The sequence below is a fragment of the Mustela nivalis genome (genome assembly GCF_964662115.1).
Source record: "Mustela nivalis genome assembly, chromosome: 15".
Taxonomy (NCBI): Eukaryota; Metazoa; Chordata; class Mammalia; order Carnivora; family Mustelidae; genus Mustela; species Mustela nivalis.
Genome location: NC_139034.1, coordinates 34,472,393 through 34,493,395, shown reverse-complemented (window position 1 = coordinate 34,493,395; position 21,003 = coordinate 34,472,393). Strand labels below are relative to the sequence as shown.

Sequence of the window (21,003 nt, the reverse complement as noted above, 5' to 3'; positions counted from 1 at the left end):
ATGTGATTTCCAAGGAGAAGCACTCACTCTTCAACCTGAGGGCTGCTTCTGCACAGCGTGCTCTCTGGGCTGGCGTCTGCCCCTCATCCCAAAAGTCCTTTTCCACCCCGTCTGCCTCATCTTTTAAGACTTGGTCAAGTTGCTTCCTCTTGGAAGCTTTTCCTGACATTCTTCATCCACCGGCTCCAGCACCCCAGGCAGAAATGACTCTTCGCCCCCTCGATGCCCCTCTGATTCCAGCTTACTTCATTCCAACAGCTATCTCTGTTCCCTCCCTGGCTAGAAGCTCCTTCAAGGCAGGGACAGGTCATGGTCATCTCTGCGGCCCCAGCCTCTAAGAGGGAATGCATCCTCGCTGTACGAAGAATGAAGAAGTGGGTGGAGGTACGAATGAATGAGTGAATGAGTGCCCCTCCTCTCGTCTCCCCACGTCCCCCCACCACTTCTCTTTCCCTGCTGGTCACTTTTAGTTCCAGGGAGTCGTGGCCACTAAGTCTGTGACCACAGAGAAGTGAGTTCATGGCCCCTCTGTACGAGGAGGAAGGAGCAGAACCTGTTTAGGGAACGGCCCACCTCCCAGGTCCTCAGTAATGCGACTCTATTGCTCACCTTGTAGGAGTCAGTACTGCCAGGATGGAAGGACCTCCTGAGGCTGTGCCCTCCATCCCCGATCCCCGCTACAGATTGTTGTCCCAACCCTCGTGTCTAGCTGGTCATGTAGTTGTCTGGATCCTATAGCTTTTTGTCTTTAAATCCCACACCCCCTCCTTTCCCCTCCCCTTTCCCCTAAACCAGTGCTGATGTGATTCTCCCAAGGTGCGGTTCTGGTTACTGCCCCAGGGACGGACTCCCCAAACAAGTCCACCCGGGCCACCGGATCTGGGGGTAGGGGATTTGGCGGAGACCACCAGGGTACCATGAGGTCCTGATTTGCTGTCAGAATTAACCGATGTCGATCACTTCCCCCTCACACATCTTCTGTGCGCTTGTCTTTGGTGCTTCTTCCTCAGCGCCTCTCCCCCTGCAGCTGGGGGTTCCCAGCTCCCTCCCCAGGTTCAGCCTCTCCTCCTGCACTCGCCTTTTCCTGAGGAGTTTTCACCAGCCCCTCATGGGAATGACTCAACTCACTTCCTTCACCTGTGTTAGTTAAAGCTGGCCAACTGCTCTAACAAACTCTCCCCACATGTCTGGGGCTTAGCTGTAGGTCAAGCTCACTTTCCACCTCCTTCATAGTTCCTTCGAGTTGGGAGGGAGTATGGGGAGGGGTGCCCGGCTCCACACCGTCACTCTAAGAGCCTGGCCCCTCAGTGTTCAGCCCTGCCCTCTGTCCCCTCCCCGCCCCTCAGAGCCCTTCCACTCAGCTCAGCGGAGGTGGGGGATGCCCACAGAGCACAAGGCCCTGGGGCCAAGCCTGCAGCATGCGCACCTATCAGCTCTGCTCACAGCCCAGGGGCCAGGGAGGTCGGGAAGCTGGTGCGGCCATGCTCTGGAGGAAGGGAAAGGCACAGGCCAGCACCCTCCCCTGGGCCCTGGAGCTGCAGGCGTCCAGCCCCTGGTTAAGAGAGATCCCCACGTGGGTATCTGACTGGTTCCTCACCCCACGTATTCAAAATGGAACTTGTGGGAGCTCCCCAACGGGTTCTACCTTTCTAGTCCCTTCTGGGGCTGCCCCTCCCTCACACCCAGTCACCTGAGCCAGAAGGATCCCATGATTCCCCACCCCACCCCCTCAAGTCTTCTTTCTCCATGTTTCTTAGACTCCTCTCTCACACCTGATCTATTTCAATAGGTCCATCATGGATTCCAGACCCCTACCACCATGGAGATTATGGCTGGTACTTTTACCCACTGGTCTCAGCCATGATAGCCCGTTGAATATACCATGGAATGTGTCCTTCATTTATGGTGTTAGTAATGTTTTCACACACTAACAGACTCCATTTGAAACTATAGGAGGTTGGTGCTGGTTATTTCTTTAGTAGTCCCGTACAACTTCAGGAATTCAAAGGCCTTCAAGAAAGGCCTTCAAGGCCTTCTGAAATTGAAAGTAGGCCACGGTAACTTCTGTGAAGAGGGGGAAAATAAACAGAATCCCAATCTGTTGACAAGGAAACAGAGAAAGGACATGTGTAAATGAGGGATCCTCCACTTCACAAGCCACAGAAAACCCAACTTATACCAGCTCCAGAGAAAAGGACAATGTGTGGGGGCAGATCTGCCTTCGGTCATGGAGCTCCACATCCCAGCCCAGCTTTCTTTAATGGAGCCACATAATGACTCCTGCGGGAGCCCCAAGCTCTCTTCTCACGGCTGTGCCCTTTTAAGAGTTTCACTTGCAAGCTGCTGATCCCAGCAGGGAGAGCAAGAGAGGCTGGGATGAGTTTCGGAGCCCTTTGTAGGCGAACGCTCACGCTGACGGGACCAGATTGGGTAGCTGTGGCCATCGGAGGGGCAGAGGGCAAACGGGGCCATTTCTGGACCCACATCAGGGCTTCCCAAGGGAAGGAAGGCAAGTGAATGCTGAGCAGCTAACAGCAAATGGCATCACAACACTTCTTCCCAAGCAAGCACAGAAGGAGACAAAAAATGTCCCCTCTGAAGCGGTGTGTCCTCCATCCCTCAGTGACCCACTTCCTAGACAGCATTAATTCTTCCCTCCCTATGTTTCATGACACTTCAGTGTATAATGTTTTTGAAGGAGATAGTCTTTGGCATTATAATAATTCTTAGCGTATCTGTCTTTGCCACTGGATTGAGCCCCTTGAAAGCAGAAGCAAAGTGTTTTCCATTGTTGTACCCACGGAACCCAGGCGGACTCCCTAAGCTTGGCATGTTGTGGGTGCTCAGTAAACAAGGTGGCTTTCATCAATGAATGACTAGTAGCATCCTCTTCAGGAACATTTCAACCTCCAGCGCTGGCTCGGCTGGGTCATGGGCTGTGGTATTGCAGCGGGAAGGGTAGCTGTCTCCTCTCTGCCATGGATCCATTGGCCACCATGCTGGACAGGAGAAGGGGAGCTACTTGCTTTTAGGCTGTACAACCACCTATGGATTGTCTGACTCAACCCAACCTACTCTTACCTTTGGGGTTTCTTAAAGGACCTAGAATTCCAGTGGGCCCTTCTAGCCAAGTGGATTGATGGACAGGGAAGAGTTCGGGGGAAAGGGTGTTTTCTCTTGCTGTTTTCTGAAGGGGATGGGATTCACACATCCAGACCCATACTGCCACATGCCCCCCACCCTCTTTAAGACACACACTGAGGGATGGACAGAATGCCAGACATGCTCCAGTGGATAGGGCTACTTGGCTTTGGGAGTGGCCAAAACGGTGGCCAAGATCACAGACCTTGGTGTCAGATGCACCTGATTTGCATTCTGCCCATCAGGCCTTTCCACTTGACTTGGCAAGTTATTTATTCTCTCTGTAATGCAGGAGAACTTCTTCACAGGGTGTGAAGAATAAATGAGATGCTGTATCATGAGCGCTTAGCACACAGTGCCCAAACAATAAGTAACTAATAAAATCCACGAATGTGTTCCATTTTCCTTTCCCCAGAAGGAGACGTCAGGTCTTGAGGCTGTGGCCCAGCTCAACCCCTTCACTCCTGTGAACGAAAGAGCCTTACTGCTCATTTTCAACATCATGCTATCAAAACAAAATAAAACCCAACAGATAATAAAACATGTTCTTGTTGTTTTCTTCTTTGAGGACCTAATCATGAGCATTTTACAAACAGGGCTGAATGGAATTTAACCCCAAAATATTATGACTTGGGTGTCATGGTCCGGCTTTGGGACACAACCTCCAATGCCTGCCTGAGCTGGGTAAGTAATGGGACAGGGAGGCGTGCTGGCAACCCACGGCATGGGGCCCTCACAAGTGTGTCAGACTGGGAGTCCAGCTGGGCTACCCCCACAGGAAGTAGACGGACGCAGGAAGTAGACCGATTATTGTCACGCAGGAAGTAGATGGACTCAAGGTGGCCAGAGGTTATTGTCACACAGGAAGTAGACAACTCAAGGTGGCCAGAACTTGGAATGATATCCCCATTTCGGAAGGGATGTCGCTGATGCACTTTGTTTTGTCTTTCAAATATTGTATAGGCATATCAGAGATCCAGCTCTGGTCCCTAGACTTGCTTGGGCCAATCCAGTGTCACCACATTGGGACCTCTATCTAGCAGGCTCTTTGCCTGTGTTGCTTCTCAAAATAAGTTCCACCTTACAAGCTCACCAGGCCGGTTCTCACTGCATAGAAGCATTTCTCAAAACTCTTAGGAAGATAATGTACACATATCACATGGGAAGGCAATTGCTCTCATAACTAGATCAAAAATTATTTTTACTCACATGCTGCTTTGCAGGTCCTTCAAAGTCAACCTCAAGATTTATCTCTTCTTGGAACCCCTCTGTGATACATTCTCATCTATTTACTGCTTCTTGGTCCTTGTATGCCCATTGTTTTTTTCTTCCTTTGTTTGTTTGTTCTTAGTTTTTATTTTGCTGCACTAGTGTTTTTTAAAATTTTAGTTCTAGGTGCGCCTGGGTAGCTCAATGGGTTAAGCCGCTGCCTTCGGCTCAAGTCATGATCCCAGGGACCTGGGATCGAGTCCCGCATTGGGCTCTCTGCTCGGCAGGGAGCCTGCTTCCTCCTCTCTCTCTGCCTGCCTCTCTGCCTACTTGTGATCTCTGTCTGTCAAATAAATAAATAAAATCTTTAAAAAATAAATAAAATTTTAGTTCTAGTATGATTAATATACGGTGTTATGTTAGTTTCAGGTGTACAATATAGTGATTCAGCAATTCTATACATTACTCCGTGCTCATGATGGTATGTGTGCTCTTAATCCCCTCTACCTGCTTCATCTGTCCCCTTTAGTAACCATCCGTTCTCTGTTTAAGAGTCTGGTTTTCCATTTGTCTCTTTTTTCTTTGTTTGCTTTGTTTCTTAAGTTCAACATATGAGTGAAGTTGTATAGTGTTTGTCTTTTTCTGACTGACTTTTTTCCCTTAAGATTATACTCTTTAGATCCATCCAGTAGTTGCAAATTACAAGATCTCATTCTTTTTTATGGTTGAGTAATAGTCTGTTACATACACACACCATATTTTATTTATCCATTCATCAATTGATGGACACTTGGGCTACTTCCGTATCTTGGCTAGTATAAACAATGCTGCTAGGAACATAGGGATGCATATATCTTTTTAAATTAGTGTTTTTGCACTCTTTGGGTAAAAATCCAGTAGTGGAATCACTGGATCGTATGATAATTCCATTCTTCATATTTTGAGGGAACTCCACCTTATTTTCCACAGTGGCTGAACAAGGTTGCATTCCCACCAACACTGCATAAGGGTTCCTTTTTCTCCTCATCCTTGCTAACACTTGTTGTTTCTTGTGTTGTTTTGTTGTTGTTTAATTTTAGCTATTCTGACAGGTATGAGGTGATAGCTCATTGTGGTTTTGATTTGCATTTCCCTGATGAGTGATATTGAGCATCTTTTCACGTGTCTATTGGCCATCTGTCTTCTTTGGAAAAATGTCTGTTCATGTCTTCTGCCCGTTTTTTTGTTTGTTTGTTTGTTTGTTTGTTTAAGATTTTATTTATTTACCTGAGAGAGAGAGCAGTGAGAGGGAGAAAGAGTGAGAGAAAGATGGAGAGGCAGACTTCCCACTGAGCAAGGAGCCTGGGATCATGACCTAAGTCGAAGGCAGATGGTTAACCGACTAAGCCACCAGGTCCCCTATCTTCTGCCTATTTTTAATTGGATTATTTGGTTTTTAACTGTTGAGTTGTGTAAGTTCTTTATATATTTTGGATACCAACTCTTTACCAGATATACCATTTACAAATATCTTCTCCCATTCAATAGGTTGTCTTTAAATTCTGTTAGTTGTTTCCTTTGCTGTGCAGAAGCTTTTTATTTTGGTGTAGTCCCAATAGTTTATTTTTGCTTTCATATTTTCTTTGCCTCAAGAGACATATCTAGAAAGATGTTGCTATGGACGATGTCAGAGAAGGTATTGCCTATTTTCTCTTGTAGGATTTTTATGGCTCCAGGTCTCCCATTTAGCTATTTAATCCATTTTGAGTTTATTTGTGCGTGTGGTGTAAGGAAGTTGTCCAGTTTCATTCTTTGGCATGTAACTATCCAATTTCCCAACCATTCATTGAAGAGATTTTCTCTCATTGCATATTTGCCTCCTTTGTTGACAATTAGTTGACCATATAATTGGGTTTTGTGTGTGTGTGTGTGTGTGTGTGTGTGTGTGTGTGTGTTTGTATTTTTTTCTTCTGGCTCTCTATTCTGATCCATTGATCCATGTCCCTTTTTGTGCAAGTACCATACTGTTTTGAATCCTCCAGCTTTGAGGAAGATCCTGAAATCTAGGACTGTGATACCTCCAGCTTTGTTCTTTTTCAAGATTGCTCTGGAGATCCAAGGTCTTTTGTGCTTCCATACAAATTTTAGGATTATTTGTTCTAGTTCTGTTGCCCACTGCTTTGTAACACTGCACCAGGTAGTCCATGTGTTTGGGAACTGGCAAAGGTAATGAACTAGAAAACGTATCTGAAACATAATAGAAATGTATTTATTGCCCTCTTGTAACAGTTTTGAGTAGCTCCAGGTTAGAGAGCCGGGAGGCAGGAAAGGGGCTTGGCTCCACTCAGTCAGTCAGGGTCCCAGGCTATTAAAGCTGTCCCATCTCCAACCAGTTGGCTGAAGGGGAAAAAGCATGGAGGATTGCCCAAGGGAAAATGTTTATGAATCAGGCCTGGAAATGACAAACCAGCATTTCTGTTCACGTTCTCAATATTGGCTAGGATTCCATCAAATGGGCTCGCCCAGCTGCAAGGGAATCTGGGAAATGCTATCTGTGAGTCCAGCAAGAAGAAGAGTTTTGTTTTTGTTTTTGTTTTTGGTAAACACCTACCAATCTCTGCCATAACCCCTCCCTTTGGATCTAAATATGCATATGATCTTCTTGTCCTCACATAATACGTTCACCCTCCCAAGGGGCAGCAGCTCCAAATCCCATCCAGCTCAAACTCCAAGATCTCTGGGTAAGACACAGGTTTGGATGTGGCTCCTAAAGGCCTAAAAAATGTCTCTACAGACATTGCATAATGGGAGAGCCGGGGCATAAGATCGGCCATAAAACCCCCGATGGAAACATACCCAGTCCTTATCAGTTATGAAGTCTTAATGTTCAAGCATTGAGAAGATGCCCTTTGCCCTGGCAGTGGGAGAGGTTCCCTAATTAGACGTTATTTCTATCCTTTGGGAAAAGAAGTCTCGGGCCCATCCTTCTCCAAAGTTCCAGTCTCCTTCCTCTGGGAGGATTCCTTGTCCAGTATCCTCCACAGCCACCTGCGAAGTGGGCACTGGGGAGAAGGCTCTCCTTGAGTGTTTTACAGCTTTAGACATTTGTGTCACCCACTTCCAGCTCCCGTGGGTCCCAGGGCCTGAAGATTATTTGAAGGTTTCGAGGGTGTTTTTTGTAGTTGTCGTTGGTTTAGCTTGAACTAGCTTATGTCTCCCTTGGCAATAAAAGCCCCTTAAAACCTTGGTAGGCTTCTGCCCTATTTGTACTTCAGCAAGACCTAGAATATTTGTTCTGGACAAGATTGTGTTACATAATAGTGCTCTATAGTCTGGCCCACCTCTATCAGTTGACAGCTCATGTGACACCAAAGGCGTATATGGGGAGTGTAGACCGTCTGAAGGGGTGAAGCAGGTTGTTTAACTGAAGAGTCTTTCGATGGGCTCTAGAAGCGTATTTAATGTTGTCAATTTCTGGGGCCCCAGGTCTTCTCCTTAGGGGTCAGCATTAGGGGAAGGAGCACAGCAGATTGCTAAGAATGACTTTCTTAAGGCCAAGTCTGAAAGTGTTGGGTCCCTTCAGCTTTCTGTCCATTGATTGAAGCTGGGTCCCCTGGTCACACCTCAGTAACTTCAAGAGGATGGGGGATGTAATTGAGCAGCATGTCCAAGTAGAAAAGGAAATGGGATCTGGGCCAACCAACTTGTCCCCGTTTGCCTGGAACTTTCCTGGCCAGAGTACCGGAAGTCCCACTTCCCGGGAACCCCTAAAGGCCCGGGGAAACCGGTCCAGCTGATCACCCCAAGGCCTCCCTCACATCTCTCTCCTTATGGAGAGAAACTAGGCCTCTGTTTCTTTGCCGTTCTCGTCTGCAGTGACTACAGACTACAGATGAGGGCATGCACTCAATGTACTTGAGACAACAGGAAGATTATTTCATTTTTTTAAAAGATGTTATTTGAGAGAGAGTGAGCCAAGGGAAGTGCAGAGAAGCAGACTCCCCACTGAGCAGAGAGCCCAGTGTGGGACTCGATCCCAGGACCCTGGGATCATGAACTGAGCCAAAGGCAGACGCTTCACCAACTGAGTCACCCAGATGCCCTGGAAAGATTATTTTAATTGAAATATAGGCCATTCCTGGAAATTTGGAGCATCTGTGGTGTAACCTTGCAGCGCACACAACTGCCAAACACTGTCTTTGTCCCCAAATGAGTCAGTTCTAAAACATAGTTATTATTGAGGGAGTTAGGCTACCACGAGAAAATGCCACCAATTTAACAAGAGTTCTTAGAAATATGTTTGCCAAAAGTTTGATCTGAGAAGAAATACGGAAAGAATTCTTTAGGCATTCTATTGCACAAGGCAAATTTCACCAGAAAACAAAGTACCTCATTTATTTTAAAAGAAGCTAGTGGGCTGTCCTTGAAGGCAAGGACTGTGGCTCACTCACTGTACTATCTCTGGCCTTTGGAAGGTCTTCAGTGAATGTTCTCTGAAGCAGTTTACGCAGAACTTACCAGAAAGCCTCTGCTCAGTGTCTCTAATCAGAAAGTTTTTTTGTTTTGTTTTGCGCTGAAGGATGAGCTGCTGTTGGGGACAGGAGTCTGGCTCTTGAAACAAACACAGAAAGGGAGTGGAAACTCCCACAGGCCACATCAGCACAGTAGGCGGGCTTTCGTTTGGTCTATAGTGTCCGAAAATCAGGAAATTTCAGACAGAGCCTGGACTTCTGGATCTTGAAAAACTGGAAGACCTGACAACGCAGTGTTTGTGTCCCCATGGAGCAACAAGTGGACGGCGCTATGGAGCAGTCATCCCCATCAGAGGGAGCACGGACTCTCCAATGCCACCACCACTATCTCATCCAACTGTCTCCCCCTCACATCTCTCTCCTTATGGAGAGAAGTCAAGAAGCTTCTGTCACATCCTGAGTCTGAGTCTACATAGTCTCACATAGACATCTGAGTCTAAAACACCTGGATTTAAAGCATAGATGTATAATATTACAGCAACTTTGCCCATTTTAAAATGGTCACTGAACCTTCCATAGCTATTGATAAAGCCTGATTGCTAATCCCGGTGACTTTGAGCCTGGTATTCCATAGTACTGTTTTATATAGGGTTTTATTCCACAGGAAAATTAATATTCTATCTATATCTCCCGCCTGTAATTGTGCATTTACTTCCATCAATATTATTATTTTTTTAAGATTTTATTTATTTGACAGAGAGAGACAGAGAGAGAGAGAGGGAACACAAGCAGGGGGGGTGGGAGAGGGAGAAGCAGGCTCCCTGCCGAGCAGGGAGCCTGATGTAGGTAGGACTCAATTGCAGGACCCTGGGATGGTGACCTGAGCCGAAGGCAGACGCTTAACAACTGAGCTACCCAGGCACCCCAACAATATTATTTTCAAACATGAATAATTCTCAACTAATCCCTTTTCTAACTCACAGAAATGAAACTTGAGGTATTATTTCTGAGATAAAGAAGAAGAAATGGTGCATTTCTGTCCATATTCCAAATGGCCTTTTAAAAATTTTATTTTTAAGTAATCACACCTAACAAGGGCTTGGACCCACAATCCCAAGATCAAGAGTCACACGCTCCACTGACTGAACCAGCCAGGCACCCCCTAAATGGCATTTTTCATGTGTGTCTTTGTAATAAAATTTTAACAGCCACTACTATTATTAAATGCGAAGTCAAAAGCTATCAGAAAATAAAATTGCCACAGCTTTATTCCTACAAAAAATACAAAATTAAAACATAACAGAACGAGTGGCTCAGAAATAACAGAAAGGCTAGCATTCCTTGGGTACTTGCTCTGATTCCATCTCCGTGCTTACTTTCCAGCATTATCCTTACAAAAACCCTGTGGAGAGAACCTGTCCCATATTGAGCATGAGGTAACGGAGAAAAGCAATTAAAATCTCCTGCCCAAGGTCAGTTAGCTAGTAACCAGTGGAGTTACAATTAAAACCAAATTAATTCTAGCTTACGAAGTTAAATGAACAAACAAAAACAGCGGGCTCTACCGCCCCGCCCCCCAAAGTTAGAATAAAGGAGAGTCATCTCAAAAAGCAGAGGGTTGTAGCATCTTAGGGCAGACCTGAATCTTTGCAACCTGATCCAACTCATTTTATGGATGCGAAAGTCGGTCTGAGAGGTTCCATCTCGTGTCTACAAGCTGGTGACTGCGAGGCGAGTGTCCACACTCAGCCCAGGGTCCTTCTCCCCACACTCGCACAGGAAGTGTACTGCACAACATGCTTCCAAGTGCCAACACTGTGCACACGTCTCCAGCTGAGGCCACGTCAGCTAACGGGAGTTAACGTCGTCTTCTCTGCCTCCATTTCTAACCCTTGTGCCATTATTGCTGCAGGAATGGATTTGTGGGTGACGGCTATAAGCAGTCGTGTTGTCAGACTCCTTCCTAGCAGCTGCCACTACTTCCTGTACATACAGCAAGGTCAGAGTCATGTCTCTTGAAATTCATGTTCATTTTTGATTTCCATTATAATGAACTTTTATGTGTTTCATGTGTAAATTTAAAATTGATTCTGCCATGGCATATTCATCACATGGTGACAAATTTGTTTTTAAAGTATGTTAAAAAAAAAAGGCACAGAACGACTGAGTGATACACATTGTTAATTTGAAACAGAAAGCAGACAGTCATTAAAAATCATGTAAAATTCCTTCTATGTCTCCTTCACTGAACAACAGTCTCTCCTGCTGCAAATGATGTCATCAACACCCAGGGCTGTGCAACACTCCATTCCTCTTAAAAATCTTGCTTGCTCCACTGAACATGACTGTGATATAATCAATTAAATAATAACCCACAGGCCAACAAAAGCCTGTAAGCAAGTAAAAAAATGCCTTTTTAAATTACCTTAAACATCCCAAAATGTCAATCACTTAAAAACATGTCTAGTAATTACTAAAATAAACATGAATGGAAAACCATCTTTTAATAATCCATGATTTCACAAACAATATTCAGCTCTCAAATTGTCATGGGAGTCTCACATTTTTAATTGGAAGACCAAAATTTCATTAAGTAATGGAGAAGGAAGTTCTCCATTATCTTAACAATACATTAACATGAAATTTCCAAAATTTTCGACAATTACCACCTTTGGTGTTGAGGATCTTCAATAAAAAGCAAATGATGAAATGACTATAGATTTCAATTCATTATGATTTTCTTTTTAAAGGAAATGTAACTACTAAGTCAGCATCCCTTTATTTAAGCCAAAGTCATATAACCTTCAAAGTAAAATGACGAAGGCTTTTTTAAGTCCTCTCCAAATCCCCCAAACCATTGTCTGGCAGTTGCCACCAGCCCGTGGCAGTCAATAGTTTACTGCTTCAACGAGAGCTCTGTGTCCCCAAACCCAACACGGTGAGCTTTTTTTTTTTTTTTTTTTAAGATTTTATTTATTTATTTGTCAGAGAGAGAGCGAGCACAGGCAGACAGAGTGGAAGGCAGAGTCAGAGGGAGAAGCAGGCTCCCTGCAGAGCAAGGAGCCCAATGTGGGACTCGATCCCAGGATGCTGGGATCATGACCTGAGCCGAAGGCAGCTGCTTAACCAACTGAGCCACCCAGGCGTCTCCATGGTGAGCTCTTTAACACATGCTCACTGTCCACTTCTCAGGAAGTGAGCATGTGTTAAAGAGCTCACCATGGGGACGCCTGGGTGGCTCAGTTGGCCCTGATGTTCCATTCACCTATCAATCTCCTACCAGCTCTACAGCAGAAGTTAAGGCCTCACCCTGCTAGGGTTTAAGTAAGCCTTGGAACTCACAAATGCCTCAACTCCCATTGGGTGGAGGGGGCGTTGCTGAGGCCTTCGGGCATATTAGAGCTGATAAACCCACCCTGTTCACACTGCTTGCTGATAGGGCCCCCAGAACTTGTCAGGCTCACATCTCAGACGCCAATTTGCCTTAGGATTCCAACATGCTTTAAATTTTGACCTATTTTAGTCATAAGGAATCAACTGGCCCTCTTGCTCGTCTGGTCCCACCTCAAATCCAGTAGAGCAAACACCTGGAATCATCTTCTTTTGCTTGGACATTTCCAGGAGCTAGAAACTCAACCCATGTTAGGAACGACATCCCAATCCAGGGTGACAGTTTCTAAAGTGGAAATGTTTTTTGATTCCAGAGCTGCTAATTGGGATTATACACAGAATTAAGGCTCATGACCCTCCCAGCTAATAAAACATTTGAAAACCAAGGCTTACATAGACTTCTAGAACTTCAAAGTCACAGAACTTTTTCCTCTTTCAGTGTCCACATAGGCCCTGAGAGGTGAAGCCACTTGTCCAGATGATACTGGGCTAAAGACATAAGCTCTTGTCTCCTTCATTATGTCTCTCTTCCCCTTACTGGCTTGAAATAATGCACCGTCTATCTGTAATCGAAAACACTAGCACCCCTACTTTGTCCAACCTTCACACTCCCCTTCAAGATTTTGCCAAACTGTTTGAACTTTACCTGGAAATAATTGCAAAGTGACTGCAGTAATGTTAACACACTCTAACATGAAAACACTTGTTTATCAACATTTTATATGCTTTATTGAAAGTTGACAAGTGCAACAGTTAAATACAGTGACACCTTAGAACTGCGTAGAGAACATGCACAGAAACGTATGCATAGAACTACTATACAGGTAATATGCAGAAACCCCTACTGCGAAATTCATTAGCTAGAACGGATCATTTTTCAAAGTATTCAACCAGCTCAATCAAAAGACTTCAGTGAACAGGAATTTACTTCAAGATATGGAGCAACTAGAAGATTTTAGATTACACAAAGTGACCGACGGTGCCAAATTCTTAAAATTTCTTTAGGTGTGGTTTTCTTCTTGTAGCATTTTTTTAATGTAGATCTCTATATAAAAGACAATCCACACTTCTTCAGACAGCCAATGAAACATCTAAATTTCAATCTGTACAACCTAAATAGTAGTTACAGTCCTCTATTGTACAAAATAGTTACACTACATACACAAATATACAATAAGCAAAACAACCTTCATGTAAGAGAGCCTAGGTCCCAGCTACCTGTCACCGTTTTAGTCACTAAGACTTTTATGTCATCCACTGTTTCAGAAAGAGGCACAGTACTATTGTTTTTATGGATTTTTGGTGACAGTCGTCAATTGGTTCGATGAACTACGTTTCCCCCCATCTTAGGTGAGACTATGCGTCAGTCTTTACTCTGACCTCCCTTTTAAGGTCCTCCTGGGGGAGAAGAGGAGAGAGGAAAGTCCCGTGGAGCCCCACTGCTTCAGACCCCATGGAGTACACTACGTGCAAGCAGGAGAGAACGCTCGGGAGTGGGGATGGGGAGCAGGGAAGGGGTGGAAAGGCACACAGCTCCTCGGCATGAATGAAACCACTTCTCACGTATCTGCCAAGCTGCATGAGGTCCCAGTATATCCATGCTAATTCTCTGATTAACCTTTAATTCGCCCAACTAAGAAATTTCTTCAAGCCAAAAGCATATGAGTGTTTAATACTGGACAATGGCATATACGTCAGTCTCACTTCTCTTTCGCAGCGAGCAATGAAATGGGTGACTGTGGAGGCGGATTCCCCCTAGTACATCTTCTCTGGTCTGTTCAGTTCAGACAGCAGCAGCCAGTTCTGCGGGGGCATAGGCAGCTACGCGGTGGGTCCTGAGCCCTGGGACGCTGGCTGGGCGGGGGGCTGTGTGGTCCCCTGTGGCTGTGTGGTGGCAGGGGGGGAGCCAGTCTGCAGCTGGGCCTGAAATTGGGCAAGCTGCTCAGGACTGGCCAGTGTCTTCAGCAGATTGTTTTCCTGCTCCAGCTGGGAATTTTTCTCTATTAGTTCTTTGATTTGCTCTTTGAGGACCTCCACTTCCTCTCTAACCGCATACATCAAATGGCTTTTCACCAGATCCTGAAAGGCAGAGGGAAAAAGAGGTTTATCTTAAGTATTTCCCAGACTCTGAATTTTTAAAGCATCATTTTGCATGACGTCCAGGACTATTAACATAACCTGCCTTTATCTTATTTAACCAGCCCTAGGAGCCATCTACTGAATACAAGCACAACTGTACGAAATACTTGAAGTTTAATATATAAGGGGATCAGGCTTTTTCAAAGCCTGTGCATTTTTCCGCGGCCCTCAGCCAGGGATGCATACACTCGCGTTTCCTACTCTAGACGGCAAAATGCACTGGGCTTCTGGAAGGCGGGGCAGGAGCCTGGCCGCTGGGATGTCCAGGCCCGCAGCAACGGTAGCCGCTTCCCCGCCCCCAAGTCCCTCCCTCCGCCCCCCGGACCGCCTCCCTCAGCACCGGCTGCAGCCAGTTCCTACAGAGCATGTTGCCGCATTTTTCCTCCCTCCACCCCCCTCCCCCCTTTCGTGATTAAGCTGACATCACAGAAACCTGGGCAGACGTTGCAGCCAATGGGATCTCGAGTTATTTATAGCTCCGAATTAAAGGTTCGGAGTTTGCCTAGCAACAGTGGGCAGAGAATCCCGTGAGAAGAGCCACAGGCGCTGCTCCAATAACAAAGAAAGCCAAGGCGGAAATAAAAAATCGGAGAAATCCAGGCAGAGGCTGAGAAAGACAAAACTTTTCTCCGATTCTTCTTCATCATTCAGTAGCCTCCAGTACTGGGGATCCGTCTGTACAAGGTCTAGAGAGCCCCTGAGATCCCCACTCTGTACCCCCCTCCTTCCTTAGTAAACCTTGAGATTGCTAGTAAAGCCACATCGCTAGAGATGTGCCCGCGACCGAAGGACGCGCAGGGCAGAGCTTCCCTCGCAATTCCCGAGCAAAAAGGGGACACCTCTGCAAAAATCCCCACGTCGTGTGAAACCCCTCGGGAATTGAGAACATTTAATACCCTCAGGGCCCCGGGCTCTCCCGCTGCAGCCTTGGGATGTGGCTACATGCCGGCCGAGAGGAGACAGTGCCGGCATTTCTCAATGTACGAAGAGCAGTCATCCTAACTATGGATGCACTGGTGCCATCCCGATCTCGCTTTTTGTACTGTGCCCACATGTAGTACAAATGATTTTTAATCAGTACCTACCATAGCTTGCTCGATTTTGTTGTCAATAGCTACCACACTTGCACCAGAGGAGCTGGAAGAGAGGGGGGAAAAATCGATAAGTGGAATTTTTATAACATCCAAGACAAAAAAGGACTCCCCTATTCTGTGATGTTACTGGCAGCATTTTTTGAACATTCGACAACACCATGTAATAGATCACCCTCCAGAAAACACCAGCCACTCTCTTACTAACGAATATCCAGACATTTCCCTATTTTAGTAAGCCACAAAAGGCTAAATTACATAATGTAGTAAAAGCCTGCTCTCCGGCTAAACATTTGAAAAAGCAACATCCATGTCACCGTAGCCTCCCGGCAATGGACAAAGGAATTCGCCTGGCTATTTTTCACCTGCATTATTAGAAGTATCTCACGAGTAAATTTAAAGAAACTATCCCAGTCGACATTTACCTATTGTCAAGTCTCACAGAGGCGTTTTCAGTCCCCAGCAAGGATGACAAGAAAGAAATTGAAAAATGTCTCAGTTGGTAAACTCCTAGATCCATCGCCACTGGTCTACACCATTGGGATTTCATGCAATTGCAGCCAAAAACACCCTCGCGGAAAAAAAAAAAAAAAGGAATACCAGCAGCCTTGTCTGAGCTAGATTTAAAAAAAAAACCTTCTAGCTTTCTGCAGCCCAGGGAGAAGTGGAAAACAGCAGCCCTAATTTAAAGAAACCCGGCTTCTGGGGCTTGGCGATCCCGGGAAGATGCTGATCCCACCGTTGTGCGGAGAAGCCTCCCAGGACGACAGCCAGGATCCACTAAGGCTATGGACCAGGACTCCGGCTCGCCGCAGAATATATGGAGGCGAGAGCCGCGCCGATTGGCCAGCACCCTATTGGAACCTCCCCTTCTCCCTTCCCCGCCCGCCTCAAGCTTCCCCGCTCTCCCCACTCCCAGCCCCCCGCCACCCCCCACCCCCCACCCCAGCCTCCCGATCGGATCCCGCTCTTCGGGTGGGCTGACCCAGGCCGCAATGGACCCGTGAAGCTGCGGAGCCACCAAGGCCTCCAAGTCTTGGGCAGCCGGACCACTGCTTCGGCAGAAAATGTCAAGGGTCCCTGAAAATACAATTGGGGCCCCGCACGTGCTTACGTTTAAGGGAGTCAGACCCCGTCCCAGGAGCTGCCTGTCCCCGCGGCTTCTGAACGGAGAAAGCTTCCTATTTGCAACCAGAACCGTCTGAGCTACTGGGCATGCCCAGTCCCACCGCTAAGACTTGGAGGAGCTCGAGTGTCTCGATTTCAATTATCTAGTTCTTACAGGCAAAGTAATGGGAGGATTTTATGGGCAGGTTTATTTATAAGGATAATAACCATACTGTAATAACACTTTTTAAAGCGGTAGTGAATTTTGGAGGGAAAAATCACATTTGCTTTCTGAGAAATACTACATTTTTATGCATCTATTACTTGTAGAAACAAAACAAAAAAACATTACATATTCTTTGCTAGGCATATATCTATTGAAGCAAAAAGGTACCCATCAGACGAAGAAATCAAGTAGATCTTCCCAAAACGTCCCTAGAGCCCTAAACCTTAAAATCACATCTCCCTCCTTCCATTTAGACCTAGAAAACTCAATCCACAGGTTAAGTCCTACATCAATCTATCTTCAGTAAGTCCCTAAGGCATGTTTTTGAAAGTCGCAATTCCTATAAGTCTCACCCTGTGAGTCTTCTTACATCGGAAGGACAGAAGTATTATAAAGTATGTATTTCATTATGATGGCCATACTGAACAAGTAAAATTCCCTTCCCCAAACGAAAATCAAGAGATCTAAGAGACTAACCCATTGCTTATTTCCTCTATTAATTTAAAATATTTGCATGGACACATCAATTGAAACTACAACTTAATATACTAAAAATATAAGGCTTTAAATTTGTTTATTATAAATTCTATGGTTTGCAAGTCAATAGTTAAGAAAGCAAACTTAACCACTACAATACTGCCCTCTAATGGCATAAGCCTATAAAACCACAAACAAAAAACTACACATAGTATATATAGACTTCTCTAATTTATAGGCACAAATAATTTCAATATAAAATTTGACCACAGAATATATGTAAATACTCTATTTACACACACACACACACACACACACACACACACACACACACACACACACAGAGTCTTTTCTCAAACAGGCATTCTCTCTCAATTTCACATCCTTCAATCCTCAGCATCCTTTAATTTAGGACAATTACCATCAGAGCCTTTCAGACATCGTTTTAAGTTGACCCAGTGCTGCCAGGGAGCATATGGTTCTAGAAACCGTTTAAAGGAATTAGGGACCGAATCTGGCAAATATGATAGATGATGACAAGGACAAAAAATTCTCTTTCGGGCTGAAAACCCAAGTGTCACTAAAAATAAGCAGTAACATTCTTTTTTATTGTAAGTCATATTTTCCAAATTTTAAGACTTTGCTTTTGAATAAAAATGTTTGTTAGCATATTTGTGATTTACAAAACTTGATGTATATACTATCTCAGATGAAGGAAATGCAGTTGAGGAAGGCACCCATTTTCAGTAAAAAGAAACAGAGCAAGTGGAAGCTTAAATCAGTAATTTGGCAACCAAGGACATGATCCCTCTGTCTGTGAGTGCTAGACAGAGTTAGTATTTAATACACAAAATAGTTTCTATGTTTTGAAAGTTAAAGTTACCACAAACTGTGGTAGTTAAATCCATTTACATATTTTACCTGAACTGTACGTGACAAATTATTAAACATCATCTTAAACTGTTTAAAAAAAAAAAAGGAGCTTAAAAAATAAAACTATTGGGGCACCTGGGTGGCTCAATGGGTTAAGCCTCTGCCTTCAGCTCAGGTCATGATCTCAAAGTCCTGGGATCGAGCCCCACATTTGGCTTTCTGCCCAGAAGGGAGCCTGCTTCCCCCTCGCTCTCTGCCTACCTGTCTCTGCCTACTTGTGATCTCTCTCTCCCTGTGTCAAATAAATAAATAAAATCTTAAAAAAAATAAATAAAACTCTTAAGGTCATATGAAGGAATGAATTAAAAATTCCCAGCTGAAGTTTAGGATTACCAAATTAACTGAATTTTATTTATTCATGATGTTCTTGAACAGAGACAGAAGCAAGCTGGTTGTGCTTCCATTTCACTTGTTTCAACAGATCACAATTAGGTTAAGCTACAGAAGCCAATGTAAGCCATCAGTCAGTTTAACCCATATCTCTGCAGAGGGACATGCTGGTCACCTCCAGGACGTGGCTATTTGAATAAAATTACAAGAAATGTATGTACATTTCTGGAGAATTTCTGGAGAATTTGCAGGGCCAGAGGATATAAATCCCTCCACCAAATTATTTGAAATCTATTGTTTTTATATACATAAATGTGCTAGATTCCTTTCAAACTAGATTTTTGTATGCAGACTGGAAGACAATTTGAAAAAGAAGGTAAATTAACTGGAAGAAAGTCCATGGACGGGACAACCAAGGGTCAGAAATATTTGAGGCACAAAGTCACTAGAATTTACTCTCAAAGATACTTCTCTTTTAAGATGAAGGATCTGTGAGTCTGGGGTCTACTCGGGGCTTAAAGTCTAGCTGACAGGACAGGGAAAACTGTGCCGCCTTAAAGGCGTGGATGACAACAGCCATCATGAGGCATTGGGCAGAGACCAGGTCTCACTCCAGTAGAGATCTGGAGCATAGGAAACAAGCCTGAGCATTAGAGGTTGGTGTGGTGTGGTTTTGTTTTTTTTTTTTTTGTTTGTTTGTTTGTTTCCTGTTTTGTTTTGTTTTGCCTAAGGGCCTTTTACTTGGACTCCAATTCCATGCCCTCTGCATGCTGGCAGCATGCATGCTAGAATATTAGAAAAGGAGCAGGGGAAGGTCCTGTGTTCCTTAATTCAGTAATGAGTGCATTTTTTCCAAAATTCATCTGTCTTGGCCAATATAGGTACAGTTGGGGATCCACCACTCAAATAGGATAACCTGTTTCTCCCTCGGTCCAAACTCCTTGCAAATCTAAAGTGACTGCCAGGGAGGACACTAAAACATATCATCCCATATCTGACCAAATCTTGTGTCCAGGAACTGTCAGCTCACTTGCCCCTTCCTAATTTATCCTCCCCAGGTCCTAGAAGTGGGGTTACTAGGTATAGTAAATAAAACTACAGGACTTCCAATTAAAAGTGAATTGCAGATAAACAACAAATGTTTTGTGTTGGGTCCCATATACTGTCAGAAAAAGAAATAACTCCAAAGAAATCAAAACAAAAGTCAGCCATATTTGAAATATCCTTGATTTCCATAGAAAAGTTGGAAGATAAAGATGAGAAAAAACGGGGCGCCTGGGTGGCTCAGTGGGTTAAAGCCTCTGCCTTTAGCTCGGGTCATGATCTCAGGGTCCCGGGATTGAGCCCCACATCAGGCTCTCTGCTCGGCAGGGAGCCTGCTTCCTCCTCTCTCTCTGCCTGCCTCTCTGCCTACTTGTGATCTCTGTCTGTCAAATAAATAAAATCTTTAAAAAAAAATGAGAAAAATCTCCAAAAAGTAGAATAAAAGAAAAAGAGATGATTGAGAAATAAAAGAAACTAAAAGGATAAATCTGGGAGGTCCAATATCAGAATCAGATGATTCCAAAACCAGAGAACAAAGAAATAATTTAAGAATTTCTCCTGAACTGAAAGACACAAGTCTTCAGCCTAACCGAGATGACCAAATGGCCACCACAATAAATGAAAAAAGCCCTGGGATGCCTGGGTGGCTCTGTTGGTTAAGTGTCTGCCTTTGGCTCAGGTCATGATCCCAGCGTCCTGGGATCAAGTCCCACATCGAGCTCCCTGCTCAGCGGAGAGCCAGCCAGCCTGCTTCTCCCTCTGCCTGCTGCTGCTCTTGCTTATGTTCTCTCTCTCTCTGACAAGTAAATAAATTAAATCATTAAAAAAAAAAAAAAAAAAAAAAAGGAAAAGAAAAAAGCACTACACCAAAGCACATCAGCATTAAAGTAAAGATTACTTGGAACAGAGAAAATCCTTAAAAGCTTCCAAACAGAAAAAACAAGCTATAAACACGGGAATAAATAATCAGAATGGTTTTTGCTGGCTGCCAGAGAGCAATGCAGAAAATTCTGAGAGAAAACATTCTCATTTCTCATTCTTATTTGGCCAAATCATCACTGATTGGCCAAAAATTCATTTTAAGTGTAAAGGTAGAACAAAAACATTTTCAGACACCAAAATGGAGGAACAAATCAAGCAAAAGGATGAAATAAAGAATGCTGTATTATTTGAAAAGGAACGAGAGAGATAAAAGGTACAGGAAACATGAACCAGGCACTCAAATGCTAGAGAGAAGGGAGGGAATCAACAGAACGATGAGGAAGGACATCTCAAGATGACAGCTGCTAAGCAAGCCTAAGCAGCAGATGATCTGTAAGGGGCAGAAAGATGGGAGCCGTGGGGAGGGAGGGCTCGGGTGGGTGGGGCTGAGCATAGAACTGATCCAATCAGGCTGAGCATTTGCAGAGGGGGAGGGGAGCCACAGACAGGTGTCTGAGAGAAGTTCAAAGGCTTTTACAGAAAA

At 44.6% G+C, this 21,003-nt stretch overlaps 1 protein-coding gene and 1 long non-coding RNA gene across 5 annotated transcripts in view; one reads left to right on the top strand and one right to left on the bottom strand.

Annotated features, from left to right (window-relative positions):
• Window positions 1-11,017: 11,017 nt before the first annotated feature.
• LOC309848693 lies at window positions 11,018-15,990 on the top strand. The gene is made up of 2 exons (XR_014303216.1): window positions 11,018-11,996; window positions 12,045-15,990. It is a non-coding gene; the product is annotated as an uncharacterized lncRNA (long non-coding RNA).
• Window positions 12,898-21,003, bottom strand: part of TSC22D1 (TSC22 domain family member 1) — a 140,046-nt gene continuing 131,940 nt past the window's right edge. The window contains exons 1-3 of one of the 4 annotated variants that reach the window (XM_082700641.1): window positions 16,536-16,624; window positions 15,416-15,467; window positions 12,898-14,270 (exon numbers count right to left, since the gene is read on the bottom strand). In XM_082700641.1, the coding sequence (XP_082556767.1) occupies window positions 14,013-14,270; window positions 15,416-15,418 (261 nt within the window). In that variant the 5' untranslated portion in view covers window positions 15,419-15,467; window positions 16,536-16,624 and the 3' untranslated portion in view covers window positions 12,898-14,012. Of the gene's footprint in view, window positions 14,271-15,415; window positions 15,468-15,846; window positions 16,239-16,535; window positions 16,625-21,003 lie in introns of those variants that run through there. The other 3 variants (XM_082700640.1, XM_082700637.1, XM_082700636.1) reach the window with 3 other exon arrangements.